Below are 14,967 nucleotides of genomic sequence, written 5' to 3'. Positions count from 1 at the left end.
CTTGGTATGTGTTCTGTGTCCACTTGGAAAGAAGATTTTCTCTGCTTTACTGCACCGTGCTCTGCCCATACCCATCATGTCTGCGTGGTTGGTAGTGTCTTTCGCGTCTCCTGTGTTCTTACTGAGTTTTCGTCTACTCATTTTATTAGTTACTAAAAAGGCATTGCTGTAATCTTTAGCTGTAATTGTAAATTTGCTTTGTTTCACGTGTTTTCAAACATCTGCATTGGCTGCATACGTGTTGAGGGTTGTGTCTTCCTGGCGAATTCATCCCTTTATCATGATGAGCTGTTCCTCTATGCTCAAAGCATTGATACCTGTTTTGAAAGATGAGTACTCCAGCTGTCTTTCAATTTTGTGTGACACATCTGTTCCCATTATGCTACTATTAACCTGTGCTATATATATTGAAGTGAATTTTCTTCTAGACGTCGTGTAGTTGATTCTTACTTTTTGCGGGGAGTGGGATCTTAATGTATGATGGTCTTTATTTACAACTTTATTGGCCCAAAAAGAAGAGGGCAAAGTTTAAAATATGAGGCATTGCAGCTGATCCTGTCAACTATATTTACAATCACGTATATGGGAGAAGAGTGTAAAAACACATGTAAATGATAGACTTGAAAACAAAATTTACTTGAATCATATATAAGTGTCATTTTGTGAGTTAAAATGATTGAATAGTGGTGAGAGTAAAGGAACGGAAGTTTCAAAGTACCTGTTGACGAAATGAAGACATAGATGCAAATACACGAATAGTAGCCTGTAAGATTTTTTATTAAATTGAAAAAAAAAGTAAGATGTAAGGAAAAGGCAGCATCTGTGAGGCACAGCTAAAGGGATTGATTAGCAAAGTGGGCGGGCCCCTCTGTGGGGACTCAGATGGGAAATGTTGTAGAATTGCCCCTAGAAGCAAATGTGTGTGTATCTGTTCCAGAAGCTGCGGTAGCCACCTCCTGAAGGCCCTGCTGTCCTCATTGCAGGTGTCCTGCTCGTGACAGTGAGCACGGTGTGCATGGTCAGCCTCAGAGGCTGGAGGACAGGCACTGGCGCCTGTAGGGGAGGGGAGGGGACTACAGAGACCCCGCCGAGGGTTGTGTGCAGAGGTCCTGGGTACTGCTGGAGGGCCCGGCTGAGGCTGGGGGTTTCGGAATGCAACCGTATGCCCACTGCTACAGCTTTCTTCCTTGTAAGGAAAACTAAGAACAATATAGAACAGATGAATGAGTAAGGCAGATTGATTTGGAATCTCTGGCTCACTTTGAGGACCGTCTTATATTTATTGTATTTGTACTTATTTTCCAGAGATTTCCTTCAGCAAAGAAGAGGAAGCTTGCTTTCAGAGAGTAATTTAGGTACTGGGTAGTTTCTTTTGGTCATGTGAATACTCATTTCACTGGAATGGCAACCGATTAAATGAGAAAGACTCATTCTTATCACTTAAGTGTGAAGAACAGAGAGCAGCCAAAATGAAAGAATGCCTCTTCGGAAAGCACCTAAACGAATCTTCATGCCTTATGCTATTAATTTTAAGTCTTTCGATTCATTCATCAGACTTCGGTGTTCCCATTTGAAGATTCATCTTCGTGTCTGCCCCATATTTTGAGTTAGAACTTTCAGTGACTGTATAAAACTGCATGTTTACCATTTCCAATGCTCTTTGTTCTTTTTTTTCTAAGTAACTTTTTTTACGGAGGTGGAATTCTCCCTGCGAGACACACTTCAGTGGGGCTGGTGCTGTCGAGCTCTGCAGCCCTCACCAGCCTCTGGCCTCGTCTCTTCATTCCTTCTGGAAGGTTCAGGCTTCTCTCTGATATTATTCCCCTGTGGCCTAAAGAATTCCATGATCATTTCTCATAGTGCAAGTTGGTCGGAGAGGAATTTGTTTTCTTTTATCTGATGAGGCCTTTACTTTGGCTTCATTCTTCAAGGATGTGATCACTGAATGTAAAATTTTGAGTTGATAGTTCAGTGAGGGCTTATTCGATTTTTCATTCTTTGTAAATTATGTGTTATATTTCACTCACTGCTTTCAAGGTACTTTTGCTTGTGTGATGGCCCTTGAACATGTCAGTTTGACTAGTCCGGGCTCCGTTTCCCAGAATCTGACGAGGTTCTTGAGGACACTCGGAACAGAGTGAACTGTTCTTGAGGAGCCATTGGGCAGCTCCTCCTGCTGTTCCTGGTCCGTTAGCTCCGCCCTGGGCAGGAGAGTGGTCAGGCCTGCCTCTGCTCCATCTCCCCCTGGGCGGGGCCCCCTTTTAGCTTTCCCACTCCTGAGCCAGGCGGAGTATTTAGCTCTATGATAAAGGTTCCAGTTCATGTAGGATTTCCACACCATCAAAGCCAGGGACAGTAAGAAATGGTGAGGGATTCCATCTGTCTTGAGTGCTCCAACCCAAGCTTTTTTAGGGTTCCACGTTGTTCTCCTCCTGCTTTACACAGGTCTTCTCACCTCCCTGTCCCGTGGACGCCAGGCTCTGGCATAAGCGTGGAGACAGCAGCCTCAGAGAGTGTGTGAACAGCTCCTACAGCTGAGTGAGTTCAGATCCCCACAGTCCATTGGCCCACCCACATGCATGTGCACTGCACACACACACACAGTACTGCTTCTCTGCGCCCAGTAACAAAAGTCCAAGTACATAAAGCAAAAACTAATAAAACTGCATGGAAAAAATGGATGAATCTGCAATTAGAGTTGGAAATTTCAATACCTATCTCTAAATGATTGATAGATGTTAGAAAATTATGAAGTTTCTAGAAGTTGGCAACTCCACCTACATGACATTTACAGGACACTGTACAGCAACGAAAGGATGCTCTTTTTTTTAAAGATTACATAGTACGTCTAGCATGATAGATCATGTTTTAGGCAAAACAACTCCGTAAATTTAAAAGCATTCAAATAATTCAGAGCATGTAATCTTTGAATAAAATGGAATGGATTTAGAAATCAAATAAGAAAGATAGTGGAAAATCCCCAAGTATCAGAAAGCTTACTACAAGTTTAAGTAATTCATAGGTTAGAGAACAAACCAGAAAAGGAAATTAGAAAGTATTTTGAGCTGACTAGAAAGGAAAAAAAAAATCACATTTACGTCTGGGGTATAGCTACTGTGATACTTTAGGGGAAGTTTGAAGTTCCAAATCATTATATTAAAAAAGAAGAAAGATCTAAGATCAGCAACTTAACTTTCATCTTCCGAAACTAGGGGAAAAAGGGAAAAATTAAATCCAGTGGCCAGTGCGCTAAGGCAAGAAAAAAAAATGAAATGCATCCAGGCAAGAAAGAAGTAAATCTGTCTGTATTCATGGGCAACCTGATCATCTATGTAGAAAGTCAGATGAAATCTACAAAATAGCCACTAAAGTTTAACCCATGGGTTACTTAATACAAGATAAATATACAAAGGATTGCAGGATGAAAAATAACTGTAATTTTATTTACAGCAGCAACAGACTAACATGAAAATGAATAAAAATATTCCTTATCATAACAACAGAAATATGAAGTACTTAGGGATAATTTTGACAAAAGGTGTGAAAGACCTTTTTACTGAAAACTGAGAAATACTGTCAAGAGAAAGTAAAGACAACCTAAAGCAATGGAGAGATGTGCCGTGTTCGTGATTTAGAAGAGAATACTTTTGCGACGTCTGTTCTCTCAAAATTGCCATATAAACTTACCATAATCTTAATGAAGATGCCAGCAGGCAATTTTGTAGGAATTCTTAGGTTGATTCAAAAAATTGTATGGAGTGCAAAGGACCCCTAATAGCCCCAGACGACTTTGACAAAAAACAAAGTTGAAGGACCTACACTGTCCAGCCTCAAGGTTTATTATTAAGTCACAGTAATCAAGACAGTTGGTTATGGACAAATAACATCTTTATTTGCCCATAAAGGTGGGTGAAAAGATCAGTGCAACACAATAAAGAATCTGGAAAAAGGTGCACACGTACGTGGTTAATTGACTTTCAGTAAAAGCACGAAGATGGCTCAATTCAACAAATTCTGCTAAAACAACTGGACATCTATGTATTTTTTTAAGAAAAGAATTTGCAGCATGTACAAAATTAACTCCACATGGATCATATTCCTAAGTGTAAAGTCTTCTATAAGAAAACACAGGAGAAAATACTTGTGGTATTAGGTAGGGCAGAAATTTTGTAGACGGGGACAGAAGCACAATCTATAAAGAAAAATTGGTAAATCAGACAATGTCAAAATTAAGATTGTCTGGTCTTCAAAAGACACTTGTAGAGAAAGTAAAAGGCACAGACTGGAAGAATATTGGCAGATCTCAACTCTGATATGAGATGTACATGCCGAATATATAAAGAAGTCTCTGAATTTCATGACAAGGCAAATATATACATGGGTAAATATTTGAACAGACATTTCACCAAAGAAGAAATAAACGCATGGACAAGATGGTTACTTGTTAGGGAAATAAAGTGAGAACCATGGTGCAGCCCCGCTGCTCCTTAGAGGGTCTGGTGCTGGGAAGACCAACCCGCCCATGTCGGCAGGAGCTGGAGCCAGCCAGACCTGCTCTCCTGCACCCGGGCCGTCGTGTCACTCGGGGTCCTTGAGTTTGAAAACATGCTTTTAATTCTCATTCTCCCTGCTTTTCTTAAAAAAACATAGTCTGTCTAGAAAACAATGTAAAGATTTTGCATTATTTAACATAAATTTGGTGACAGTAAGAGTGGAAAATGCATTGATCCAAAGCCAATAGTGTATTTTGGTTTCTGTAAAATTTTTATAAAACCTACTCACTTCTGTCCTTGTATTGCGTTTTCCGTTTTCCGTTTTCCGTCCCCACGGGGATTTTAGTCTAAAGGCAGCATCTCCTGTTCTGAGCAGTCCTCGTCAGAGCACGTGCGCTGACTCGGGCTGGCCTGGGCTCTGGCCCTGGCCTCCCCAGGCTAAGCAGAGTCTGCTGGCTGTACGTGGAGGCGGAGCCCTGTGAGCAGGACCCCATCCTGGCCCGCTGCCTCCCACCCAGGGGTGGTCACAGAGGTGGAGGCTTCTGTAACCACCAGGGTCCCGAGACCAGCCCCCACCCCATGCCTGCAGCAGGTGTGAGACTGAGGAGCGCACTCCTGTCTCTCCCAGAGCAGTTTGTTCCTCTTCATCTCTCCTGGGCACAGCCCCCTCTGAGGGTCTGATGAAAACTGTGTGCAGACGTTGGCTTGTAACTGCTGAGAACCCCGTTCCAGAGCAGGCCAGGCATTCATGCCCATCTCCACCAAGCAGAGCTCCAGTTCTTTGCCAGGTCCGAGGGCAGCGCGCTCTCTGTGGCCCAGAGAGTAACCATTTCCGGTTGTGCTTTGAACAACCACCTGTCCATCGGGCTGCAGGAGGGGAGGAGCAGAGAGCAGCGCGCTCGACCGCCTCCCTCTCGTTCTGTGTATGTGTGTCACCGGGGGAAAGACGGGGACAGACTCTTCTGTGGCCCTTCCCACCCTGTTCCTGGGTCCTCGTGTGATGGATTTCACACAGCTCCTGTCGTCGTACGCAGAACAGCCGTCTCCTGCTGTGCCGGGCTGAGACGGTTGACTGGCAGCCTCCGCGACCTCCCGTGGTGACCCAGTGGTCTTCAGTTAGTTGTCTGTGCTCCCATTTTACCTTAAAACTCATTTTCCTAACGTGAAGCCCGCTAACCGTACTTTCTCTTTCTTCTTACAGCTTGTACCTCCTTTTAAGCCTCAAGTAACATCTGAGACAGATACCAGATATTTCGATGAAGAATTTACAGCTCAGACTATTACCATAACACCACCTGAAAAATGTAAGTAAATCTAGAAGGTGATTCACAGCACGATTGTAGAATCGAAGAAAACTGTCATGATTTTTATTAGATATTTTTTAAATTTTTTATTTCTTTTCAAGTACAGTTTTCTGTTTTATATTCCCTATTAGATATTTTCAAGAACAAATTCTACAGCAACTTACTTCATTTCACTTAAGAACGGAGTTAGTTCCCAATATGGACATACAAAGAAAGGTAGCTAAGAGAATAATTTTTCTTTCTGGTAGAAAAAATTACATATGGAAAAATTGTACACTTAGAATTATAGACTAAGTAGCTCCCCCATAGTCCGACAGAGTCTTCTGACATTACCTAAAAGGATTCTGAAACTGAGACTTTCTGTGGTTCCCATTCACACACTACCTCCCTCCAGAGTGTTCCTAGTTTTGGTCTCCTACTTACTAGCTTTAAAATTCACTTTCAGTTGAGTCATACTTTTATTTACTTAGATTTGTCCTAAGCAAGGATATCTGTGAAGGCAAATTTAGTTTACTGGTAATTTTGGGTGCATATAAATTAAATTCCATATCTGTTAAAACTCTGTGTTTGTGCACCACTTAAAATCATCCCCTCTCCATTAGTCTGTGTTCCACACTTTGATAAGTGGCTTAAATAAATGGGCTCTAATGAAAGGAAAGGTTATCAAATGGAATTTAAAACATTCTCACACGCTGACAAAAGTGTGTGCCTGTCACTGTTAGTTTAGAAATGAGGGTCAAATTGCGTTTCAGGCCATATCAGGGAGCTAAGAGGTTTCTTCAACCCACATCTGATGGCCCACACGGTGACTGCATGCCAGCTTTCCTCTCCTTTTCTTCTCCGTTATATTCTTTCCTGTGGGTCTCTTCCTCTCGTTCCTTTTTAAAAGGCAGGTCTGATGGTAGTGGAAATGCACCCTGTGGGCCCACTACTGCGAAGACTGCAGCGAAGGGCGAGGCCCGCTGCGGGCGCCACAGTTGATCAGAGAAGGGACTGTCACTGTTTTTCGTCCCGGGGCACCCAGGAACTGATCATTGAAACTCTGCGTCACTCCAGAAAATACTATTTTTTGCTGATCTGACAAAAAAATGATGCCTGGTTTCGATTCATTCACACCAGACAGCTGTTGGCTGTTGCCATTTCTTTATTGCACAGTCTAAGGGACTCTGTAGAGTCCCTTAGAGGGACTCAGGCTCGGTGCCCCTGACAGAATAGTCAGGTACTGTAGGTTTTAAAAATTCTCGTGCTCATCAGCTGAAAATTGAGCGCTGGGTTAGAGCATTGAGAGGCCACGGGGCGTCACGTGTCATTCAGGCCAACAGTGTTCCTTCGGGGCTTGTGGCCTGACAGCAGGGGCTGGGAGCAGCCTGCAGTGAAGAAAAGGGCTCTGTGTGCTCATGGGCTCCTCCTCCAGACCTGCAAAGGGAACCCCCCAGCCTGTCTGTGAAAAGGGAAGAAGTTGAAACCCAGAGACAAGCTGAGCTTCCCCCAGCCCCACAGGGAATGTCGGCCAGAAGGACTCGGCAGCTCGGCTGCCGCCTGGGTTCAGCTGCGGAGTATCAGTCAGGGAAGTGCCACTCGTGGCCTGTCACCTGTGGTCGGGTGGCAGGCTTCCATGCTGTCCCGTGTGCCACCACCAGACTCCTAGGATCTCCGAATGTCAAGGACAGTGTTAGAAAGCCCATGGAGTCGTGTGCAGGTAGCTGAGGACTCTCTGGGTAGGAACAGCGTGGTGGGCACAGGCCTGGTGTGGTTTGCTGGCCCGGCGTGGATGGTGGCAAAGTGATGGTCTGAATTGGTGGGTGACACCAGTGAGTGGTTGGATTGGCCCAGAGGCCCTTTCCACCACAGTGTCATGCTAGGCCTCGTAGCCCAAACGACTGACTCCACCTCAGTCGTATTCGGACCTCGTCGTGCCCCTGCTGAAGTCCTTCCAGCAGCTTCGCATTGCACTCTGAATCCACACGGCCCACGCTGGCCCACGCGGCCCCGTCTGATCGGGCTTCTGCCCACCTCTCCGACCTCCTCCTGACCCATGTCTCCCTTCACCCTGTGTCCCAGCCACGCCTTGAGCCTGCATCAGCCTCTCGATTTATAACACAGTAGAACTGAATGTTGCGACAATGTCTTTTCGGGCATGTCACATTTTACCACCAACAGCGACTCTGTCCTTGAAAGAATATGTGCCATCTCAGACATGGGCTGTGCCGCATGAGCCCAGTGCCTCGGTGTCTTAGAAGAGGGGAAGGCTGAGACAGGGCAAGCCCGTACGTAGCTCTGGAAGAGCTACTTCGCAGTAGCTCTCAAAGTCGCCATCAGAATCCACCTCAGGTCTCGGGCCTGGTCAAGTCTGGGTTTTGTGGGCACAGTGGGTATGGCCTCGACCTGGGACTAGGCCCTGGATAGCCCCCCAAATGTGTCTGTCTAACAGGTCTACTACTCATCTGGAGGACACTGTGAACTTGCTCTCTTACTTCACAGTCCAAAGTCTAGAGAGGAAACCAGATGAAATGGCTCAGCAGAGTGGGCTGAGGCCAGGGGCCCCAGGAGCCTGTCTTGTGCGGCCAGGCTCAGCGGGCCCTGGCACGAGGTGAGAGGCGTGCACTCCTGTGGCCAGCTGGCCTCGGGCCGTGATCCACACCCCTGGGTCCTTCCAGGGCCCATAGGCAGTGCTTGTAGGTGGGTGGTCCTGGCTGTGTATTCTGCAGGCCCCGTTAGTGGACAGGTCACCGGAGAGTCGGTGGAGCCTGGTTCTGTGGTTGCGTTTCCTGCCGTCTTTCCGATTCAGCTCTGAATAGCGGCACAGGGGAAACCACGTGGCGCTCTCTCCACCAAAGCAGGTCTCCCTCATGGAAGCGGCACTGGCACCGTTAGGGGTTGTCTTCCCACCTGCCACCTTGCTTTCATAAAACAGAATGCAGTTATTTTTTTAGAACAAATTAGCAGTTAAAAAGGCAAAATGTTCCTTTTGCACAAACCGCTGCAGTAACGTGCTGGGTTGTCCTCACTGGTGTTAATTAACTGAGCGAGTTCGGGAACGTGTCATCCTGTGTTACCTGCCTTAGTGGTGCTCTGCCTTCCTCTGCAGAAAAAGGATTTCTTTGAGATCTGGTAGCTTCTGCTGCCGTATAATTACATCTGTTAAATGTTCTGAGAATATTAGACAACATAGATTTGGGCATGGAGGGCTGGGGTGTGGAGCTGAGGCTTCTCTTGGGGTCTTCGGTTTTTTGTGGGGTTTTTTTTAGTGTAGTTCACGTTCATTGTCACCATTGTGGCCTGTGAAGCTCCTCTCAGAGCAGGAATGTCCTGATGTCCACTGATGGGTCGTGAGAGACTGGCCAGCAGTTATCCATGTCACTGTCACCTGCTTCCATCCCCCTTCCCCAGCTTCCATCCCCCTCCCCCTGCAGCCCCACCTGCCTGTGCAGCGAGAAGGGCCCAGGACCGCCAGTTCCTGCCGCCTAGGCCCACAGCCCCTCCCTCAGGCCAAGTGTGAGGAGCCAGGTACTGACTCTGACAAGGTCAAGGTCAGGGATCCCTGTATAATTAACTACAAGATTTAGATTCTTTACCTTCAGAAATGTGTTTGTTACTGAAGTGACAGAATGAAGACTCTCTTTTTTAATGTTTTAAACTTTTTAAGCCTTACCTGAGGATATGTTTATTGATTTTGGAGAGAGAGGAAGAGAGAGAAACATCAGTTGGTCACCTCCCACATAAGCCCCAAACAGGGATCAAACCTGCAACTTTTTGATGCATGGACGATGCTGCTCTAACCCGCCGAACCACCTGGCCAGGGTTGAAGACCCTCGTAATTCTCCGCTGACCTGCAGCCTTATAGCAACAGCCACACCTGCTTGGACAGGAAACCCAGCTCCCACCCCCGTGAGAGCCTGGCCTGCCTGTGCGAGGGGGCTGGAGCAGTCTCTGCTCCTCCTCTCTGGCCCAGGCCAGCCAAGCCCCAGGCTCCCCACCACACTGTCTAGGCCCCCACCCCTTCACAGTGCACAGACGTGCCCCCAAACTGCTGGTTACAGGGAGAGCTGTGCCTCTGAAGTGTAACCAGCACAGGTCAGAATCTGATTATGAAGATTTCAGCTTCCTTTTCTCTAGAGTTTTCACACTTTGTGATTCGACGGCAGATACACCGTCCGCACCTCCCCCATCTCTAGCCGAGCTGAAAGTATGGCAGAAAGTGTTTCCTCTAAAAGATGCACGTTGCTTGCTTGGTGCCTGACTGACACTGGATCCTCAGGGCGCAGGGCTTCCCCTGCAACACAGTGTCGTTGAGGAATGTGTCGTTAGAAGGAGAGGAGCCCTTGGAGGTCAGCGGTTTGCGGGGAGCAGGAGCCACAGACGCATTCCTGTCTGTGTTAAACGTAGAATACAGGAAAGAACAGGGGAAAGAGCAGAAACGCTCGTTCGTCTTGGGAGGAACACAGAGCACTGTCCTTTGTTGTGTGACAGGGTCAGTGCCTGAGATTCAGCGGGGTCTGGCCTGTGTTCTCTCCCATTACCCGGAACTGATGCCCCTCGGAGACAGCTTGAGAATGGGAAGAAGTGGTAACACGTCTCGCAGGGTGTCGGAGTGAACGGAATGCTTTTAGTGAAGAAGAGACGGGTCTTTGAGTTCAGCCTCACTTAATGCAGCCTCTCCTCCCTGTTCGTTCCCCGATGTGCCCGCACTTAGATGCTGGCACCTTTCCCTCTTTTCCTGCTCATTCTAGTTTAACATTTTATCCTAGGAAAACTGGGAATGATGAGTAAAGGCAGATATTACATGCAGAGTAAATGTAAAATCTTAAGTGTATAATCAAGGACTCAGGTGAAGTGGAATCACATGAAGCTTTATTTTTCTTTCTTTTTTAAGATTTTATTTATTTATCTTTAGAGGGGAAGAGAAGGAGAGAAGTATCAATGTAAGGTTGCCTCTTGTGAGTCCCCTGCTGGGAACTGGCCTGCAACCCAGGCATGTTCCCTGACTGGGAATCGAACTGCGATCCTTTGGTTCGCAGGCCCGCGCTCAATCCACTGAGCTACACCAGCCAGGGCTTGAAGCTTTATTTTTCGATCACACTGAAAGCACCATAAAGAAAAAGTACAAGCCTTTGAAGACAGTTGACAGTGGATTCTAGGTAGACAATTCAGGTGCCTTAGAGTCATTGGCATCTGTCATTTTGACATGCACAGTTTCATGAAACTAAAGGCTATTTGTTCCTTCTGATTTTTAAAAAAATCTTGTTTTCTTCAGTAGTAGTTTCTTAGTTTATTGAGTCTGTAGACATGTCATGAAGGTGATGGTTTGATGGTGTTACTTCTTCATAGGTCAGATGTTTGAAAATGAGAGCCTTTTGAAATAAGTAGTTGCTGTGTGTTTCATTGGTAAATACAGGTTGCTAGGGGCTGTCGCCTCTGTTAGTCTTTATCACGTTCAAAGTTAGAGCTGTGCGGGTGGAGAGGTGATGCCAGAAACAGACGTGGAATTAACCAAGCGCCTCCCGCCCGCAGATGACGAGGACGGCATGGACTGCGTGGACAACGAGCGGCGGCCGCACTTCCCTCAGTTCTCCTACTCGGCCAGCGGACGTGAATAAGCCTCTCTCACTCCGCTACTTCTCCATCCCCTGGGTTGGTCACTGAACACAGTTCCCGACGTCACACCGGTCCTCGCCCTGACAGACGGCAGGAGCGCCCGCAGCCGTGCAGACCGGTCCCAGGTCTTTGCCCCTCGCCACCTCTCGCCCACCTGAGAACACCCATAACGCGAATCCACCGACTTTTCGTTTTTGCATGAACTTGTATCTCAGTCTAAGGTCTCATGCTGTTGCTGCTGCTGTCTTACTCTTATAGCAACTCTAAGAGGTAACTTTACAATCTGGGGAAGTCATGAGCCCTCCACGACCCGTTTGTGCACCAACCGCATCTTCTGACCTTTCTGTTTCCGTTTCCCCTGACAGTGAAGGATGAGTGAGATACACTGATTCTAGGTACATTTTTTCATTTTCTAGAAATCAAAAACTAATTAGACTAAGAAGATTTAGTGTATAATTCTGACCAAACAATTGTGGAAGGGGGGTGATGTGCGTATGCAAATTTTAGTAAAGCATCTCAGAGCAGTGGGTAAAGCAAGCAGCTATCACTAAGATCTGGCCGAAATGCATTAGGAAGCGTTGGCGGGAAGGACCGAACAACTGCTGAGGTACATGTACATGTGTCTCTAGATGTATTTAACTGCCTGTTGGAGACTGTAGAGGAAGCCTGGCGTCACACGTGGATGTCACGGGCTCTGCGAGGAAGGAAGCGCACGCACCGCCAAGCCAGGCCCCGTCCAGGGTCCGGGGTGGGCTCGGCGCCCCAGAGCATTTTCCCCTGTGCTTGGAAGCCTCGTTCCGTGGTAACATTGATCGCCTCTGATGGCTGAAGAATGTAGACAGGTGTAATGATCCTGCTTTTCACCAAAATCTGTGCACCAAGGGAAACAGTGTTTGCTGTATTTGTTTTGATTTTTAATTTCAGTTCTGCGGGAGTGAGCTTTTTCTCAGATGTCAGAACTTTGAATGTCCTGTTACAATTTTGTTTCTGTTGCAGTAGTATTTATTTTCTAGTGATGAGCGTCTGTGTCGTGTCAGCCAGTGCAGCTCCAACGTCCACAAAACAGATGTACTGCAGTTTCTTGTGACCCACGTGCAGGGATGGACACGTGAGGGGGTTCACGCACTTTTTCTCCTTTGCGACACAGTTTGGATGAGGCTCTGAAATTGTGCGCGTTGACTAGAATTTGGCTGAGGGAGGAGAGATGCTGTCATCCAACCCCTTGGTGCTAAAAATGAGGAAGTCCCCAACTACCCACGCCAAGGGGTCACTGGAGCCAATGGGTGGTGACGTTCGCTCATTTGAGAACAGATGTCACGACGGCCTGACAACATAATGAAATGAAGAAAATTGAGACCCGAACGATGATAAATGAACTGACTTGGCAAAATAAACACATCCCAAGTGGTTACGAAGTAGGCGGGCAAAGTTAAGAACCTGGTGTGTTTATTCTGGTCATGGTACACTTATCAGTGAATTAAGCCATCAGGGAAACAAAACAAAGCAACACACAAAAGAACACCTCTGGCTTTTCCTTTTCTGTATATACTCCTGTCCCCGCATTCCATTTCTCACTGAATGGGGACATGTATGCAAACCTCATCTTTCTCCTCCATTAATGACGATCTCAGATTAAACCCTTTGGTGCTAGGAGCTGACGTTTTCCAAAGCAGCCTATGAGATCCGGGGGCTGGGGCCCTCCTGGCCGTGGGCAGGGGCTGATGGCCCCATGGAGTGGCCCTGGAGATGTATCTTAGGTAAACTATCTGACAGCTCCCAAATGGAAGACCACAGTGTGATGTGGTGTTGTGATGGCATCACTGGATGAAAGAGCAAGTGACTTTCTGAGCAGGACGAGTCATACTCGCATGCAGGTGTCTTAGCCTTGGGCGCCGGAAGTGTGGGTTCACAGACTCCAAACCACTGCCGCCTGGGCGGCCGCGGGGACTGCGGGGACTCAAGGGCATTCTGCTAAAGGCAGCTAAGACATATCCAGACATAGGTCTCACCCTGGTGTCTCATGTCTCTACCCGAGTGAAGTTCATCCCTCGCATAGAGTAGGAAGTTACCGTACACACACACCGCTCAACTTTTTTTCCCCCACTTGGAATTATGTTGAATGTTTCACCGTAACAAGAAAGTAGGCTAGAAGGTATGTCTTGTAAGTTGTCTTGCATTCATTTTCTAAAAAAGAAACTGATGAGAGGAAGGAGAGAGAGCTGAGACTGGCTGCTCATAGCGTGGGGTCTGTTTGAGGGGAGGCATGGCGCCAGACACCCAGCGCATCGGTAGATTTGTTTTTTTGGGTTTTTTTTGTCTGTTTGTTTTTTGGGTTATTTTCCAAACCTTAAAGTGATTTCCATGACCTTGGCCGAGGACGTGACCTAAAGATTGATAACAGCGTTGACAGTGCCCCAGGCTGGCCACTCCTCACAGCTAGCTCAGTCCCCAGCCCCCGTTAGGGGCTCCATCACCCCCACCCTCAGGAATCTGTTCAAGTCATGCCAGGTGTTTACTTGGCTTCCATCTTGAGAATCGTCCCTTCCCCTCACTCCCAGGTCTCAGTCAGAGGCGCGGAGGCATAAGAGAGAGACAGGAATGTGTCAGGGGAGGTTTCTCAAACTTCCCCTGTGTCTGCCCGTAGCTATAGTTTGGATTCCGGCTGACAGAGAGGCCCGAACCCGGCGCTGTCCTGGCAGAACGCGGCTCCGTCGATGCGGACTCCACCTCGAACTACGGAGTGGCTGTGACGTCCGCCCTCTCGGGGACAGCGGGCCCTTTCTGCGCGGAAGAGCTTTGCTCTCCACACCGATGCCACAGCGTCATTCCAGCGTCGTTTTCCATTTCCCATTCCTGGTTTCCGGCTTCTCACAGCTGACTGTTCTCGCAGGGACACTTGCTTCTCCTAGAGTACACACCAAGGTGGGGGCCTTTCTTACTAACTGCAGGGTCTACTTACCACACCTCAGCGGACACACTTTGCTGCTACGTTCGTACTGTCTTCAGTAGGACTCCTGACTTTGCTCCCGGTAGTGCGCCACAGGCAAGCATGAACTGTAAAGTATTTATTTAAATAAAAAGAAAACCTCTAAATTGGTCATCGAATTACCTCCCTGTAGCTTTATAGTTTGTGACATTTCTTGACTCCTTTCATTAGATCCCCCAAGATCTAGTCATCTGGTTGAGGATTTTAAGCAGATACCACCATGAACCCGAGAAACTGTATTACTATTACCGTTGGTCATACTGAAACTGTTTATTTCCTGAAGCATATGACCCACAAGGATGTGAAATAAACTACAAGAAACTGTTTTTGTACACTGTACATCCTTAGTATTTTTACACGTATATGATAGGGTGCACATTATTTTCCTCGTGCAGACAGCTTCAATAAAGCACTATGTCAATCTGCTACTTCTCTCTTTATTGTTGTTGGACGTGGTTCCGTAATCTCAGAAAATTAAATACTGTTCTTTTCTGGAAAAAAACAACTTTTAATAGCTGCACCTGGTAATAACCTACCCTGTGTAAAGCATGACAGGGGAACGTGTAGATCTCTTGTAGCTCAGAACACA

At 46.9% G+C, this 14,967-nt stretch overlaps 1 protein-coding gene across 1 annotated transcript in view; it reads left to right on the top strand.

Annotated features, from left to right (window-relative positions):
- AKT3 (AKT serine/threonine kinase 3) overlaps positions 1–14,967 on the top strand; it is a 192,065-nt gene extending 177,098 nt beyond the window's left edge. Inside the window, exons 13-14 of the mRNA XM_037069537.1 lie at positions 5,695–5,797; positions 11,309–14,967. Coding sequence (XP_036925432.1) covers positions 5,695–5,797; positions 11,309–11,394 — 189 coding nt within the window. The 3' untranslated portion in view covers positions 11,395–14,967. The remainder of the gene's footprint in view (positions 1–5,694; positions 5,798–11,308) is intronic.

The sequence above is a fragment of the Sturnira hondurensis genome, unplaced genomic scaffold (assembly GCF_014824575.4).
Source record: "Sturnira hondurensis isolate 20B ecotype Veracruz unplaced genomic scaffold, ASM1482457v3 Scaffold0018525, whole genome shotgun sequence".
Lineage (NCBI taxonomy): Eukaryota > Metazoa > Chordata > Mammalia > Chiroptera > Phyllostomidae > Sturnira > Sturnira hondurensis.
The sequence above is the reverse complement of the archived record's forward strand: the minus strand, read 5'-3'. Positions and strand labels throughout refer to the sequence as shown.